Consider the following 15,132-nt stretch of genomic DNA (forward strand, 5'->3'; position numbering starts at 1 on the left):
TAGTAACTGGTTTTGGCAAGGACTTGATCTCTCTCCCTTTAGTTTTCTTGTGAAATAAAGGTATCTGCTACAAATATTCTGAAGTCTGGAACTGAGATATAACTCCAAATGTGAAATATTAATTTGCTAACATATAAAAAAGTAAATAGACCGTTTTGTACTTTTTGTAACTCTCTTTCTCTTAAAAGCCAACATCAGTTTGGAAACTTGAGAATTCCTGGAGCTTAGGTAAAAATGGCATCAGATTAATTTGGAGCAATTTCTGAGATGTGCTTTTTAAGACCTATCCAGACTGTCCCTCTGACTGTATGATGGTGGTGCAACTCAATAAGACTTGTGCATATACTGAGAAGGAGCACTTACTAATTGTCTTGTGGGTGTTTCCAGCTGCGGCAGTAGAGCATTTCCGATCCTCTGCAGTAGATTTTCCCTTTGAAAGCTGGGAATTGAAGGAGGTATAGCACATCAACAGCAGCTCAGAACCTCAAAGTCATGGAACCCCTCATATTAAATGAAAAAAGAAAAAAAAGGTTGGGAGACAAAAATTAAGTCAGAAATCAAATCAAGTATCAATATCAGAGAAACATTTCAAAGAAAGAAAGAAAAAAAAAGAGGCGAGAAAGAACCAATAGAAGGTTCCCAGGAAGGGCGCTTGGGTGGCTCAGTTAGTTAAGTGTCTGCCTTCAGCTCAGGTCATGATCTTGGTCCTGGGATGGAGCCCCACATCTGGCTCGCTGCTCAGCAGGGAGTCTCCTTCTCCCTCTCTCTCTGCCCCTCCCTCCACTCTTGCTTTCTTCTCCTTCAAATTAAAAAAGGAAAGAAAGGAAGAAAGAAAGAAAGTTCCCGAGAAGTGAAAAACCATCAAGGCACAAGAACAAAAATCAATCAATCAATCAACCAATTTCCAGGTCATCTGCCTTGCCTACACTCATCTAAAAGAGGGGATGTGCAACCCCTAAGGCCGTTCTTACAGAGGCAACTCAGGCTCCCTGCAGAGTTCCTGGGCAAGAAGGACATGCTTCTTTTTTTTTTTTTTTTCCAATTTATTTATTTTCAGAAAAACAGTATTCATTATTTTTTCACCACACCCAGTGCTCCATGCAAACCGTGCCCTCTATAATACCCACCACCTGGTACCCCAACTTCCCACCTGCCCCGCCACTTCAAACCCCTCAGATTGAAGGACTTGCTTCTTATTCTGTTAAAAGGGCAGGGAATATTTAAGATTTCCAAAATGGATGCACAATGTGACTTCTGCTCTACTTCATGGTGTTTAGGCCCATAGCTTGCTGAAGTCTGTCTGGAGATGGAACTTAATTGGGAGTCAGCTTTTAAAGGACCCAGTGCATATCTCCCCAAAGCTGGGAGACATCAGGCTTAGTTTCAGGATTGGCAGTTTTGTTTTGGAATTACTACAGTGGATATTAAAAACAGCACCTCACACTCCTGGAGTGGAAAAGGAGGACAAAGTGGTGTTGGTAATGGTCATTATGTGGCCTCACATTGGCTACTTGGAAATCACTGTGCCAAACCTAAAGTTAAAATATCTTTGTGCCTTTTCAGCTTACAAAGACATCCAGTAAAAACAAAAAACAAACAAACAAAAAAAGCCCACCAAAAAACTGGGGTGAGAGGGAGCTTTGACCTTTATTGCTATTTATTGACCCAGGCACAAGTCCTGATTCTGCATTTCTAGTTGTGAATTCTTGGGCAAACCCTTTAAGCTCTGACCGAAGATCTTCTCTTCTATAAAACAGAGAACAGTTATCCTAAGTATCTCATAAAGAGCAGGCAAGGTTTAAAGATGATTTGAATAAAGGTTATGAACTATAAAGAGTTTTAATGCCAACAATTATTTTTATTATGACACTAGATTTTTTATTGATATAATATGATCAAGATGATTCCACTTACCTTAAATAGAATATACAGTATGTATAAAAAAATCCCAAAACCATAGATTGGAATAATCTGTCCCATCAGGCCTCTTCCGCTTCCTCCTCCTCCAGTGCCTCCACCTGATCCTTTGGCCTTTGCAAATGCCTCTGCAAGGTGAGACCTCTGGAAACGAACACCAGGGGTCTGGCCATCTGTGGGTGGCTGGTGATGATGCATCATAGGTGGAAATCGCTCCAACTTTCCTGAGAGAAATAATCAATATTTATTTCTTTTATTATTTTTTTAATTTTTAATTTTTATTTTTTAAAGATTTTATTTATTTGACAGACAGAGATCACAAGTAGACAGAGATGCAGGCAGAGAGAGAGAGAGGAGGAAGCTAGCCCCCCTCCAAGCAGGGATCCCGATGAGGGGCTCAATCCCAGGACCCTGGGATCATAACCCAAGCCGAAGGCAGAGGCTTTAACCCACTGAGCCACCCAGGCGCCCCTCTACTATTTTAAATAAGCTCTTATGAAAACACCTCATGCACTGAGGCGTAAACAACAGAAGCCAACTCAAACAAGTTAAGAAAAAAACAGGAACTTGATTCTAAAGATACAGAGGTATCATACAGATAACAAATATGATGTGGCAATCTCTAGCTGTTTGCCAAACCCATTTTCTCTTCCTTTTAGGTCCACAGATTGACAACATTGTTCAGCTTCCTATGCAGTTAAATGTAGCCATGCAACAGAGTGCCAGCCAGAGGAATGGGAGTGATATGTGCTGATGCAAGGCCTGGCCTATAAAACTTCCCGTGTGTTAAACTCCACATTCATTTGCCATCTGCAGGCTTCATGCTGATCTAGGAAGACCTCTGAAGTCATGTGATGAAACGGCAGGGCCTCCATCAGTCTAGGTTACTGAATAACTGTGTGGCAAGAGCCCTCCAATGTTGCCACCCACCAACTTAGAACCATCTGGATCTGTTCATGTGAGTGATAAATAAACTTTTATTGTGTTAGGGCCATTATACACTTTGGAGTCTGTTATGCAGTTAGCCACCCCTAACTACTACAGAAAAGGAAGTGCAATCTGGTCTCAAAAGAGAAAAGAACCGAAACTGGAAAGCCATCAGGATCCAGGACAGCTACTCTCACATTCTACTGCCATCTCCCTCTCCATGGGGCCATAGGCTTTTTCCTGTGCAGATCTTCTTTATTCTCCCTTCTGGCAGACAATTTCTCCAGCTTCTTTGTGAACACAGAGGAAGATGGGCACCTCAAAACCTTTCAGTTTACATGTCCTTCAAGACTCCAAGTTCCTTGGAGGAAGATTTCAATTACTCTGCCTGGGGATGTATGCATTCCTTTCCAGTCAGCTATTGCTGGGGAGAGAGGAGTCATGTAGCACAAACAGGGTCACAAGGTTCTGTAAGTGGAAGCACAGGGCTTAGAGAAAGACGTGTGCATCAATTTTCTTTCACTTTTCCTCCATCGGGGCAGTTGGACATGAACACCAACTACCAAGCCTCCTGAGAGCCATAGGTGAGAAAAGAAAGACCTCTCTTCAAAAGGCCATGTAGGGGCGCCTGGGTGGCTCAGTGGGTTAAGCCGCTGCCTTCGGCTCAGGTCATGATCTCAGGGTCCTGGGATTGAGTCCCGCATCAGGCTCTCTGCTCAGCAGGGAGCCTGCTTCCTCCTCTCTCTCTCCCTGCCTCTCTGCCTACTTGTGATCTCTCTCTGTCAAATAAGTAAATAAAATCTTAAAAAAAAAAAAAAAAGGCCATGTAAACAGGTTTGTGGGGGGAAAAAAATCACTGGGAGCTAACACTACAGAGCAGACAGATTTCATAAATCAAACTCCAAAAATACAAACTATATAGATTAACACTGTTAGATTTGACTTCCACAAAATTAGATTTCTGTTCAATCTACCACAGCAACTACACTACCACACTCTATTACACACTCAACAACTACCGCAATCTACTACAAAAACAAACCTTGTTTGCTGTACCACAAATGGGGAAAGAGCAAGATGGCAGAGCAGTAGGAGACCTAAATTTCCTCTGGTCCCAAGAATTCCGCTAGGTAGTTATCAAACCATTCTGAGCAACTACTAACTCAAAAGGAGATCAAAGAAATGAGCAGCAATTCTATGAACAGAAAAGCGACCACTATCTGGAAGGTAGGATATGTGGATAAGTAAATCCGAGGTGACATACAGGAAGAGTGGGGGGCTCCATCACTCGGTTCCTGGCATGTAAAAGAGCAACTGAGCACAAAATCAGAGATTTTAGAAGTCTGCTATGCTGAGGGACATTGCTCCAGTGGCTAAGCATGGGGTGGAATCCTTGCTGGCACAGGTGGTCTCAGGACCCTCGGGGTCACAGAAAGAATGGGGGTGTCTGAGTGTGGCAGAGCTCCCAGGTATTGGAGTGGGGAAGCCAGCTGCAAAGACAAAGTCAAGGTGTGGGTTCTCATCTTGGGGTTGCCATAAACCATGATCTGAGTTACAGCTGGGCCACTCCTTTTCGAGCAGGGACCCCACAAGTGGCAGATCCAGGGAGACCCCCCTTTCCTCCATGGGGAGGAGCAGTGCGGGAGCACGCTTCAGAAATCTGCTGGGTTTGGAGACTCCAAACGGGGCTCTGTGCCAGAGAAAGAAACACTCAGGCACTGGTCAAGTGAGCTTGGAATGTGGCTGGAGACCAGGGAGACAGGAGGGATTGACTGCCTTTCTCTGAGGGCTCCTTGAAAAGGGTGGCCCCGAGCTCTCGGCTCCTCTGGGACTGGAGATTGGGAGGCCACCATTTTTATTCCGTCCTCCAAAGCTGTGTGGAAAACTTTCAGGGAGCAAAAGCTACCGAGAGCAAATCCAAGCAGACTGTTTAGCCTGGCCCCTGGCAAGGTGGTACAATCCCACCTCGGGCAAAGACATTTGAGAATCACTGCAACAGGCCCCTCTCCCAGAAGATCAGCAAAAACATCCAGCCAAGATCAACTTTACCAATCAATGAGAATGGCAAAACTCTAGAGCTAGGGGAATACACACATAGAATTCACGGCTTTTCCCCCATGATTCTTTAGTCTTTCAAAATTTAAATTTTTTAATTTTATTTTTTTCTTTTCTGTTTTTTAATTTTTCCTCTTTCCTATTTTAACCAACATCTTATCAATACCTTTTTAAAAAACTTTTTTCATTTTTATAGACATATTCTATCCCTTCTTTGTATTTAACCTTATTTTTTGTATACATGTAAGTTTTTCTGTCTTTTTTGGGATACGGTTTCTTCTAAGAGACCAAAATATATCCTAAATCTAGTGTATGGCTTTGTTCTAGTCTCCCTCCTGTTTTTAAAATTTTTTTCAACCAACTTATCTAATCAATTCCTTTTTAAAAATCTTTTTAAATTTTCACCTTTATAGTCATATTCCATCCCTCTATTGTACTTACCCTTATTTTTGAATATATGTTTTTCTTTCTTTAAAATTTTGGGAGGCAGTTTCTTCTAACAAACCAAACTATACCCAAAGTCAAGTGTGTGGCTCTGTTCTGTTCACCAGCCTGATGATATATACATATCTTTTTCCTTTTCTTTTACCCCCAGTTGCGGGTCTCTTCTGATTTGTTTAGTGTATTTTTTCTGGGGTCGTTGTAACCCTTTTAGCATTTTGTTCTCTCATTCGTCTATTCTTCTCTGGACAAAATGACAATGCGGAAAAACTCACCTCAAAAGGACAAGAGGCAGTACTGACTGCTAGGGGACTTAATCAATATGGACATCAGAAAGATATTGGAACTAGAGTTCAGAATGACAGCTATAAAGATCCTTGCTGGGCTTGGAAAAAAGCACAGAGGATACTAGAGAATCCCTTTCTGGAGAAATAAAACAACTAAAATCTAATCAAGTTGAAATAAAAAGAAGCTATTAAAGAGGTGCAATAAAAAATGGAGGCTCCTACTGCTAGGATAAATGAGGCATAAGAGAAAATTAGTGATATAGAAGACCAAATGATGGAGAATAAAGAAGCTGAGAAAAAGAGAGATAAACCACTGATCACGAGGGGAGAATTCATGAGGTAAGTGATACCATAAGATGAAATGATATTAGAATAATTGGGATCCCAGAAGAAGAAGAAAGTGGGGGGCAGAAGGTATACTGGAGCGAATTATAGTGGAGAACTTCCTTAATTTGGGGAAGGAAACAGGCATCAAAATCTAGGAGGCACAGAGAACTCCCCTCAAAAACAACAAAAATAGGTCAAAACCCCATCATCTAATAGTAAAACTTACAAGCTTCAAAGATAAAGAGAAAAATCCTGAAAGCTTAGGACGAGAGGTCTGTAACCTATAACAGTAGAAATATTAGATTGGCAGCAGACCTAGCAGGCAAGAAAGGACTGTTCTGATATATTCAAAGCACTAAATGAGGAAAAATATGCAGCCAAGAAATACTATATCCAGCTAGGCTTTCATTGAAAATAGAAGGAGAAATAAAAAGCTACCAGGACAAAAAAAAAAAAAAAAAAAAACTAAAAGAATTTTCAAACACTAAAACCAGCCCTACAGGAAATATTGAAAGGGGTTCCTCTAAGTAAAGAGAGAGCCTAAAAGTAACATAGATCAGAAAGGAACAGAGACAATATACAGTCACCATACAGGCAATACAATGGCACTAAATTCATATGTTTCAATAGTTACCCTGAATGTAAATGGGCTAAATGCCCCAATCAAAAGACACAGGGTATCAGAATGGATTAAAAAAAAAAAGAAAGAAAAGAAAAGACCCATCGATATGCTGTCTGCAAGAGACTCATTTTAGACCCAAAGACGCCTCCAGATTTAAAGTGAGGGTGTGGAAAAAAATTACCATGCTAATGGACATCAGAAGAAAGCTGGGGTGGCAATCCTTATATCAGATAGATTTATCTAATTTAAATATCTAATTTATCTAAATTAGCCAAAGACTCTAATAAGAAATGAGGAAGGACACTATATTATACTTAAATGGTCTGTCAAACAAGAAGATCTAACAATTTTAAATATCTAGGCTCCTAACATGAGAGCAGCCAATTATATAAACCAATTAATAAAATCAAAGAAACACACCAACAATAATACAATAATAGTAGGGGACTTTAACACCCCTCTCACTGAAATGGACAGATCATTTAAGCAAAAGATCAATAAGGAAATAAAGGCCTTAAATGACACACTGGATCAGATGGACATCACAGATATGTTCAAAACATTCCATCCCAAAGCAACAGAATATACATTCTTCTCCAATCCACATGGAACAATCTCCAGAACAGATCACATCCTGGGTCACAAATCAGGTACCAAAAGACTGGGATAATTCCCTGCATATTTTCAGGCCACAATGCTTTGAAACTAGAACCCAACCACAAGAGGAAAGTTGGAAAGAACTCCAATACATGGAGGCTAAAGAGCATCCTACTAAAGAATGAATGGGTCAACCAGAAAATTAAAGAAGAATTGAAAAAATTCATGGAAACAAATGAAAATGAAAACACAACTGTTCAAAATCTTTGAGATATAGCAAAGGCCGTTCTGAGAGTTAAGTATATAGCAATAAAAGCCTTTCTCAAGAAACAAGAAAGGTCTCAAATACACAATCTAACCCTACACCTAAAGGAGCTGGAGAAAGAACAGCAAAGAAAGCCTAAACCCAGCAGGAGAAGAGAGATCATAAAGATCAGAGTGGAAATCAATGAAAGAGAAACCAAAAGAACCATAGAACAGATCAATGAAACTAGGAGCTGGTTATTTGAGAGAATTAATATGATTGTTAAATCCCTAGCCAGTCTTATCAGAAAGAAAAGAGAAAGGACCCAAATTAATAAAATCATGAATGAAAGAGGAGAGCTCACAACCAACATCAAAGAAATACAAACAATTATAAGAACATATTATGAGCAACTATACACCAGCAAATTTGACAGTCTGGAAGAAATAGATGCATTCTTAGAGATATATAAACTACCAAAACTGAACCAGGAAGAAATAGAAAACCTGAACAGACTCATAACCAGTAAGGAGATTGAAGCAGTCATCAAAAATCTCCCAACAAACAAGATCCCTGGGCCATACAGCTTCCCAGGGGAATTCTACCAAACATTTAAAGAAAAATTAATACCTATTCTCCTGAAACTGTTCCAAAAAAATAGAAATGGGAAGAAAACTTCCAAACTCATTTTATGAGGCCAGCATCACCTTGATCCTAAAACCAGACAAAGACTCCATCAAAAAGGAGAATTACAGACCAATATCCCTGATGAGCGTGGAATCAAAAATTCCCACCAAAATACTAGCCAATAGGATCCAACTGTGCATTAAAAGGACTATTCACCATGACCAAGTGGGATTTATTCCTGGGCTGCAAGTTTGGTTCAACATCAGCAAATCAATCAATGTGACGCAATACATTAGTAAAAGAAAAAGATCCATATGTTACTCTCAATAGACGAAGAAAAAGCATTTGACAAAGTACAGCATCCTTTCTTGATCAAAACCCTTCACAGTGTAGGGATAGAGGGTACATACCTCAATATCGTAAAGCTGTCTATGAAAACCCCACAGCAACTATAATTCTCAATGGGGAAAAACTGAGAGCTTCTTTTCTAAGGTGATGTCCACCATCACCACTGCTATTCAACATAGTACTACAAGTCCTAGTCTCGGCAATCAGACAACAAAAAGAAATAAGAGGCATCCGAATTGGCAAAGAAGAAGTCAAACTCTCACTCTTTGCAGATGATATGATACTTTATGTGGAAAACCCTAAGGACTCCACTCCAAAATGCTAGAACTCAAACAGGAATTCATTAAAGTGTCAGGATATAAAATCAGTGCACAAAAGAATCAGTTGCATTTCTATACACCAACAACAAGACAGAAAAAAGAGAGTCAATCCCACTTACAATTGCACCCAAAACTGTAATACCTAGGAATAAATCTAACCAAAGAGGCAAAGAATCTATACTCAGAAACTATAAAGTACTCATGAAAGAAACTGAGGAAGACATAAAGAAATGGAAAAACGTTCCATGTTCATGGATTGGAAGAACAAATATTGTGAAAATGTCTATGCTACTTAAATGTCTACACACTTAATGCAATCCCGATCAAAATTCCATCAACTTTTTTCAGAGAAATGGGACAAATAATCCTAAAATCTATATGGAACCATAAAAGGCCCCAAATAGCCAGAGGAATGTTGAAAAAGAAAACCAAAGCTGGTGGCATTACAATTCCAGACTTTAAGCTCTATTACAAAGCTGTAATCATCAAGACAGTATGGTACTGGCACAAAAATAGACACACAGATCAATGCAACAGAATAGAGAGCCCAGAAATGGACCCTCAACTCTATGGTCAACTAAATCTTTGACAAAGCAGTAAAGAATGTGCAGTGGAAAAAAGTCTCTTCAACAAATGGTGTTGGGAAAATTGGACAGCCACATGCAGAAGAATGAAACTGGACCATTTCCTTATACCACAAACAAAAACAGACTCAAAATGGATGAGAAACCTCAATGTGAGAGCCGAATCCATCAAAGTTCCCGAGGAGAACCAAAGCAGCAACCTCTTCGATTTCAGTCACAGCAACTTCTTCCTAGCCACATCACCAAAGGCAAGGGAAGCAAGGGTGAAAATGCACTATTAGGACTTCATCATGATCTAAAGCATTTGCACAGCAAAGAAAATAGTCAACAAAACCAAAAGACAACTGACAGAATGGGAGAAGATATTTGCAAGTGATATATCAGATAAAGGGCTAGTATCCAAAAACTATAAAGAACTTAGCAAACTCAACACCCAAAGAACAAATAATCCAATCAAGAATGGGCAGAAGACATGAACAGACATTTCTGAAAAGAAGACATCCAAATGGCCAACAGACACATGAAGTGTTCAACATCACTGGCATCAGGGAAATACAAATCAAAACGACAGTGCGATACTACCCCGTACCTGTCAGAATGGCTAAAATTAACAAGTCAGAAAATGACAGGTATTGGTGAGAATGTGGAGAAAGGGGAACCCTTCTACACTGTTGGTGTGAATACAAGCTCATGCAGCCACTCTGGAAAACAGTATGGAGGTACTTTGAAAAGTTGAAAATAGAGCTACCCTATGACCCAGCAATTGTACTACAGGGTATTTACCCCAAAGATACAAATGCAGCGATCCAAAGGGGCACATACACCCGAGTGTTTATAGCATCAATGTCCACAACAGCCAAACTATGGAAAGAACCTACATGTCCATCAACAGATGAATGGATATAGAAGATGTATATATACAATGGAATACTATGCAGCCATCAAGAAACCCCAAACCTTGCCATTTGCAATGATGTGGATGGAACTAGAGGGTATTATGCTAAGTGAAATAAGTCAACCAGAGACAGACAATTCTCATATCATCTCACTGATATGAGGAATTGGAGAAACAAGACAGAGGATCATGGGGGAAAGGTGGGAAAAATGAAATAAGATGAAACCAGAGAGGGAGACAAACCATAAGAGACTCTTTTAAAAAATTTTTTTGTTTTTTTAATTTCTTTTCAGTGTCCAGAATTCATTGTTTATGCACTACACCCAGTGCTCCAAGCAATACGTGCCTTCCATAATACCCACCACTAGGCTCACCCAACCTCCCACCCCATAAGAGACTCTTAATCTCAGGAAACAATCTGAAGGTTGTTTGAGGGGAGGGGGATGGGAAGAGTAGCTGGGTGATGAACACTGAGGAGGGTATGTGCTATGGTGAGTACTGTGAATTGTGTAAGACTTTTGAATCACAGACTTGTATCCCTGAAACAAATAATACATTTTATGTTAATTAAAAAAAAGAATATTACAAACAGAGCTAAAATAGATGACAGACAAGGAAAAGCTCCTGCAACATCCAAAAGTGAAAAGAGATAAGGATCGACATGAATTGACAATTGACAAGAATAGACTAGGAATTTCTACAATTTGAAATAAAAGTCACAATAAACCAACAGAAAAATGGTCAGAAGTTATGGGTAGGGAACCTATAGAAAAAGAAGCTGAAATGATTAGCAAGTAAATGAAGAGACGATCAAATTCAAAATAAAAGTAAAGAGTAAAATATAAATTGAAATAATCAGATAGCATTGCTCATACCAATCTGAAGGGCAAAAATTAGAAGGGTGGACAATAGCAAAGGCTAGCAAAGATGTTGGGAAGACAGTAAACAGATACAGCCATTCTGCTAGGATATCTTAGTGACATCAAGTATGTCTGTATCCTAGGTGATCCAGTGATTCAGTGGACCAATTTCAGAGAAATTCTCAAAAAGGATGGTCTATGTGCAAATTACAGACTTTATAGACCCTTGTAAGAATGTTCGCTGTGACAGTAATATAACAGGGAACTTGAAGTAACTTTGATTTCAGTAACTGGAATAATGGAAAACATGGAATTCTATATAGCTTTTAGAAATCACACTTTAGATGTACCTACAGCAACATGAATACATCTTAAAAAGCATGACATGAGTAAAAAGCAAATACCATTATGTAAGCTGAAGACATCATAATTATACAATATATTGTTCAACCAAATATGTAGGTATGGGGGCATAAACACAGAGTAGGTACATATGAATGGGAAAGAGAATGGGCATGTGGATTGAAGGTAAAGGGTTAAAAAGAAAAGAACAAGAAAGAAAAATTGCACTCGTGATGTTAACAAGGGGCTATAAACTGATGACTACCTTTAAATCAACTCTGTTTCTGAAGAAAGAAAGAAAGTGGGTGGGTAGGCAGGGAGGTAATAAAACAGCTAGCACTACTAGGTTTAGAAGCTGCCTTCTACCTTGTATCCCTCTCTCAGCCAACTCCACTCCAATAATCCTCCTTTTCCTCCTAATACTGATTTTGGAGGACATGAAAATTACAGGAAGAAGTGCTTTTTAAGAGGACAGCAACAAAAGCAGAGCTTCAGATGTAGAAGGAAACCAGGTCAACACTCCTCATTCTGGGTGCTGGTGACTATGTAGCTATTAAATTGTCAAGGATCTTAATATAGTAAATGGTGAGTAATGGCTTTAAGGCTATAATGTACCTTCAAAAAATGCCTAGCCAGCATCCAAGAAGCTAACCTTTCTCTTGAGAGAACTGGATATATCAGATGGCTAGTGTTCAATAAACTAGATTTAATATATATAGTAATATACGTTATTGAACTTCATTACATTGTACTGAGAACACAGTCTCCAAAACTTGGTATAAAACAAAAAAATTAGAAATAAAAGTCTGGTAATGCCACAAAAAGTATTTTTTTGCATTTCTAAAATTAAAAAATGAAAAGAAAATGATGACAATTCTAAACACTACCCATCTCTCCTCAAAACTTTTATAGACTGTCAGCCAGGAAGATTTACAGGACACCTATTTTTTTTTAAAGATTTCATTTATTTTTTATTTGTCAGAGAGAGAGAGAGCGAAGGCGAGAGCGCACAAGCAGGCAGAGAAAGGCAGAAAGAGAAGCAGGCTTCCCACCAAGCAAGGAGCCTGATGCAGGACTCGATCCCAGGTCACTGGGATCACGACCAGAGCCAAAGGCAGCGGCTCAACCAACTGTGCCACCCAGGCGCCCCTACAGGACAGCTATTATATTCAGGTCTCTATGCATAGGTTGGAGTGAGTCACAAATAAAATAGAAACAATAGTTCCCACATTGAACCATGCTTTTTAAAAACTAGCATATTCAAAACAAACATGAACAAAAACAGACAGGGTATCATGGACCTTATTACTAGATCAAAGAATGCAAAGAGAAAATAAAGAGGAGTCAAATGGAATCAGTCACTGAAGGGAATGAGACACAGAATAAAGAAGCAAAAGCATGCCAGGAGGAAAGAGAACTCTGCAACAGGAAAGAGATGAGAACAAAGAAATAAGAACAAAGAATAAAGAAGGCTAACTACCAAATTAGGTTGGTTCCATTTGGGGAAGTAACAAGAGATAAGGAGAGGGAAGTAGAGGTGGAGGGTTTAAATGTTAATGTGTGGTGGATAAATTTGATACTAGGGTCTAAGATCAGGGAAATGATCTTAGGGTACCTGAAAGGGATTAAAGCTAGCATTTGAGTACAAGGCCTAATGCAGAGAGAAAGGGGTTTGAGAAAGCAACAAGGCAGTAATTAAGCTCTGAGATGTTAAGGGCCTGAGGTGCTGGCTATGGCTATAAAGAGGAAGCAACAGATCCAAGGGCTCTGAGCATGGAAAGATCAGCAGCACTGAATACTGAATAGCATATAGAACTAATGAGGGAAAAAGTCAGAAAACCCCAAGGTTAGGAGTTTAATATACTAAGAGAAGATAATGGAAAAACTGGGTGGGCTTATGACAAGGGGAAGACTGAGTACACATTTTTCACATGCTAAGTTCCAAGTGTTGGTGGCGCATTCAGAAGAGCTTTTTATTAGGCCACAGTTAGGCCTGAGAAGAAAACCTAAATGAAAAGTTAATTAAAAAAAATAAAATGAGTGAACTATTCCCAAATTAAAAGTGTTGGGGGGGGCGCCTGGGAGGCTCAGTGGGTTAAAGCCTCTGCCTTCAGCTCCGGTCTGATCCCAGGGTCCTGGGATTGAGCCCCGAATCGGGCTCTCTACTTCCCTTCCTCTCTCTCTGCCTGCCTCTCTGCCTACTTGTGATTTTTGTCTGTCAAATAAATAAATAAATAATAAAAATAAATAATAAAAATAAAAAAAAGATTACTAAGGAAGTAGAAACATCATCAGAAGTTATTATCAACAGTTATATGCCAATAGGTTAAGCAACCTAGATGAAATGGATGCACTCCTGGAAAACTATAAACTCTCAAAATTGAACAAGGAAGAAACTGACAACCTGAATAGACCAATATCTAGTAATGAGATTGAAGCAGTGATCAAAAACCTCCCAAAAAACAAGAGCCCAGGACCTGATGGATTCCCTGGGGAATTCAACCAAACTTTCAAAGAAGAAATAACACCTATTCTTCTGAAGCTGTTTGAAAAAATTGAAGCAGAAGGAAAACTTCCAGATTCTTTTTATGAAGCCAGCATTTCCCTGATCCCCAAACCAGGCAAAGACCACATCAAAAAGGAGAATTTCAGACCAATATCACTGATGAATATGGATGCAAAGATTCTCAACAAGATCCTAGGAAACAGGATCCAAAAGCACATTAAAAAGATTATTTACCCTGACCAGGTGGGATTCATCCCTGGATTACAAGGATGGTTCAATATTTGCAAATCAATCAATGTGATAGAACAAATCAATAAGAGAAGAGAGAAGAAAAACATGGTCCTCTCAATTGATGCAGAAAAAGCATTTGACAAAATCCAGCATCCGTTCCTGATTAAAACACTTCAAAGTATAGGGACAGAGGGAACATTCCTGAACTTCATAAAATCTATCTATGAAAGACCCACAGCAAATATCATCCTCAATGGGAAAAAGCTCACAGCCTTCCCGCTGAGATCAGGAACACGACAAGGATGCCCACTCTCAACACTCTCATTCAACATAGTATTAGAAGTCCTAGCAACGGCAATCAGACAACAAAGAGAAATAAAAGGTATCCAAATTGGCAATGAACGAGTCAAACTCTCTCTCTTTGCAGATGACATGATTCTTTATATGGAAAACCCAAAAGACTCCACCCCCAAACTACTAGAACTCATATAGCAATTCCGTAATGTGGCAGGATACAAAGTCAATGTACAGAAATCAGTTGCTTTCTTATACACTAACAATGAAAATAGAGAAAGGGAAATTAAAGAATCATTTCCATTTACTATAGCACCGAACCATAAAATACCTGGGAATAAACCTAACCAAAAAGGTAAAGGATCTGTACTCGAGCAACTACAGAACACTCATGAAAGAAATTGAAGAAGACACAAAAAGATGGAAGACCATTCCATGCTCTTGGATCGGAAGAATAAACATTGTTAAAATGTCTATACTGCCTAGAGCAATCTATGCTTTTAATGCCATTCCGATCAAAATTCCACCGGTATTTTTCAAAGAGCTAGAGCAAATAATCCCAAAATTTGTATGGAATCAGAAGAGACCCGAATCGCTAAGGAAATGTTGAAAAACAAAAATAAAACTGGTGGCATCAAGTTACCTGATTTCAAGCTTTACTACAATGCTGTGATCGCCAAGACAGCATGGTATTGGCATAAAAACAGA

The 15,132-nt window shown here is 39.3% G+C and overlaps 1 protein-coding gene across 5 annotated transcripts in view; it reads right to left on the reverse strand.

Moving 5' to 3' along the window:
- RIC3 (RIC3 acetylcholine receptor chaperone) overlaps positions 1–15,132 on the reverse strand; it is a 62,814-nt gene that overhangs the window by 30,098 nt on the left and 17,584 nt on the right. For all 5 annotated transcript variants that reach the window (XM_044258769.1, XM_044258770.1, XM_044258771.1 and 2 more), the window contains exons 2-3: positions 1,915–2,141; positions 364–439 (exon numbers count right to left, since the gene is read on the reverse strand). In XM_044258769.1, coding sequence (XP_044114704.1) covers positions 364–439; positions 1,915–2,141 — 303 coding nt within the window. The remainder of the gene's footprint in view (positions 1–363; positions 440–1,914; positions 2,142–15,132) is intronic.

This window comes from Neovison vison, chromosome 7 (genome assembly GCF_020171115.1).
Source record: "Neovison vison isolate M4711 chromosome 7, ASM_NN_V1, whole genome shotgun sequence".
NCBI classification, from domain to species: domain Eukaryota; kingdom Metazoa; phylum Chordata; class Mammalia; order Carnivora; family Mustelidae; genus Neogale; species Neogale vison.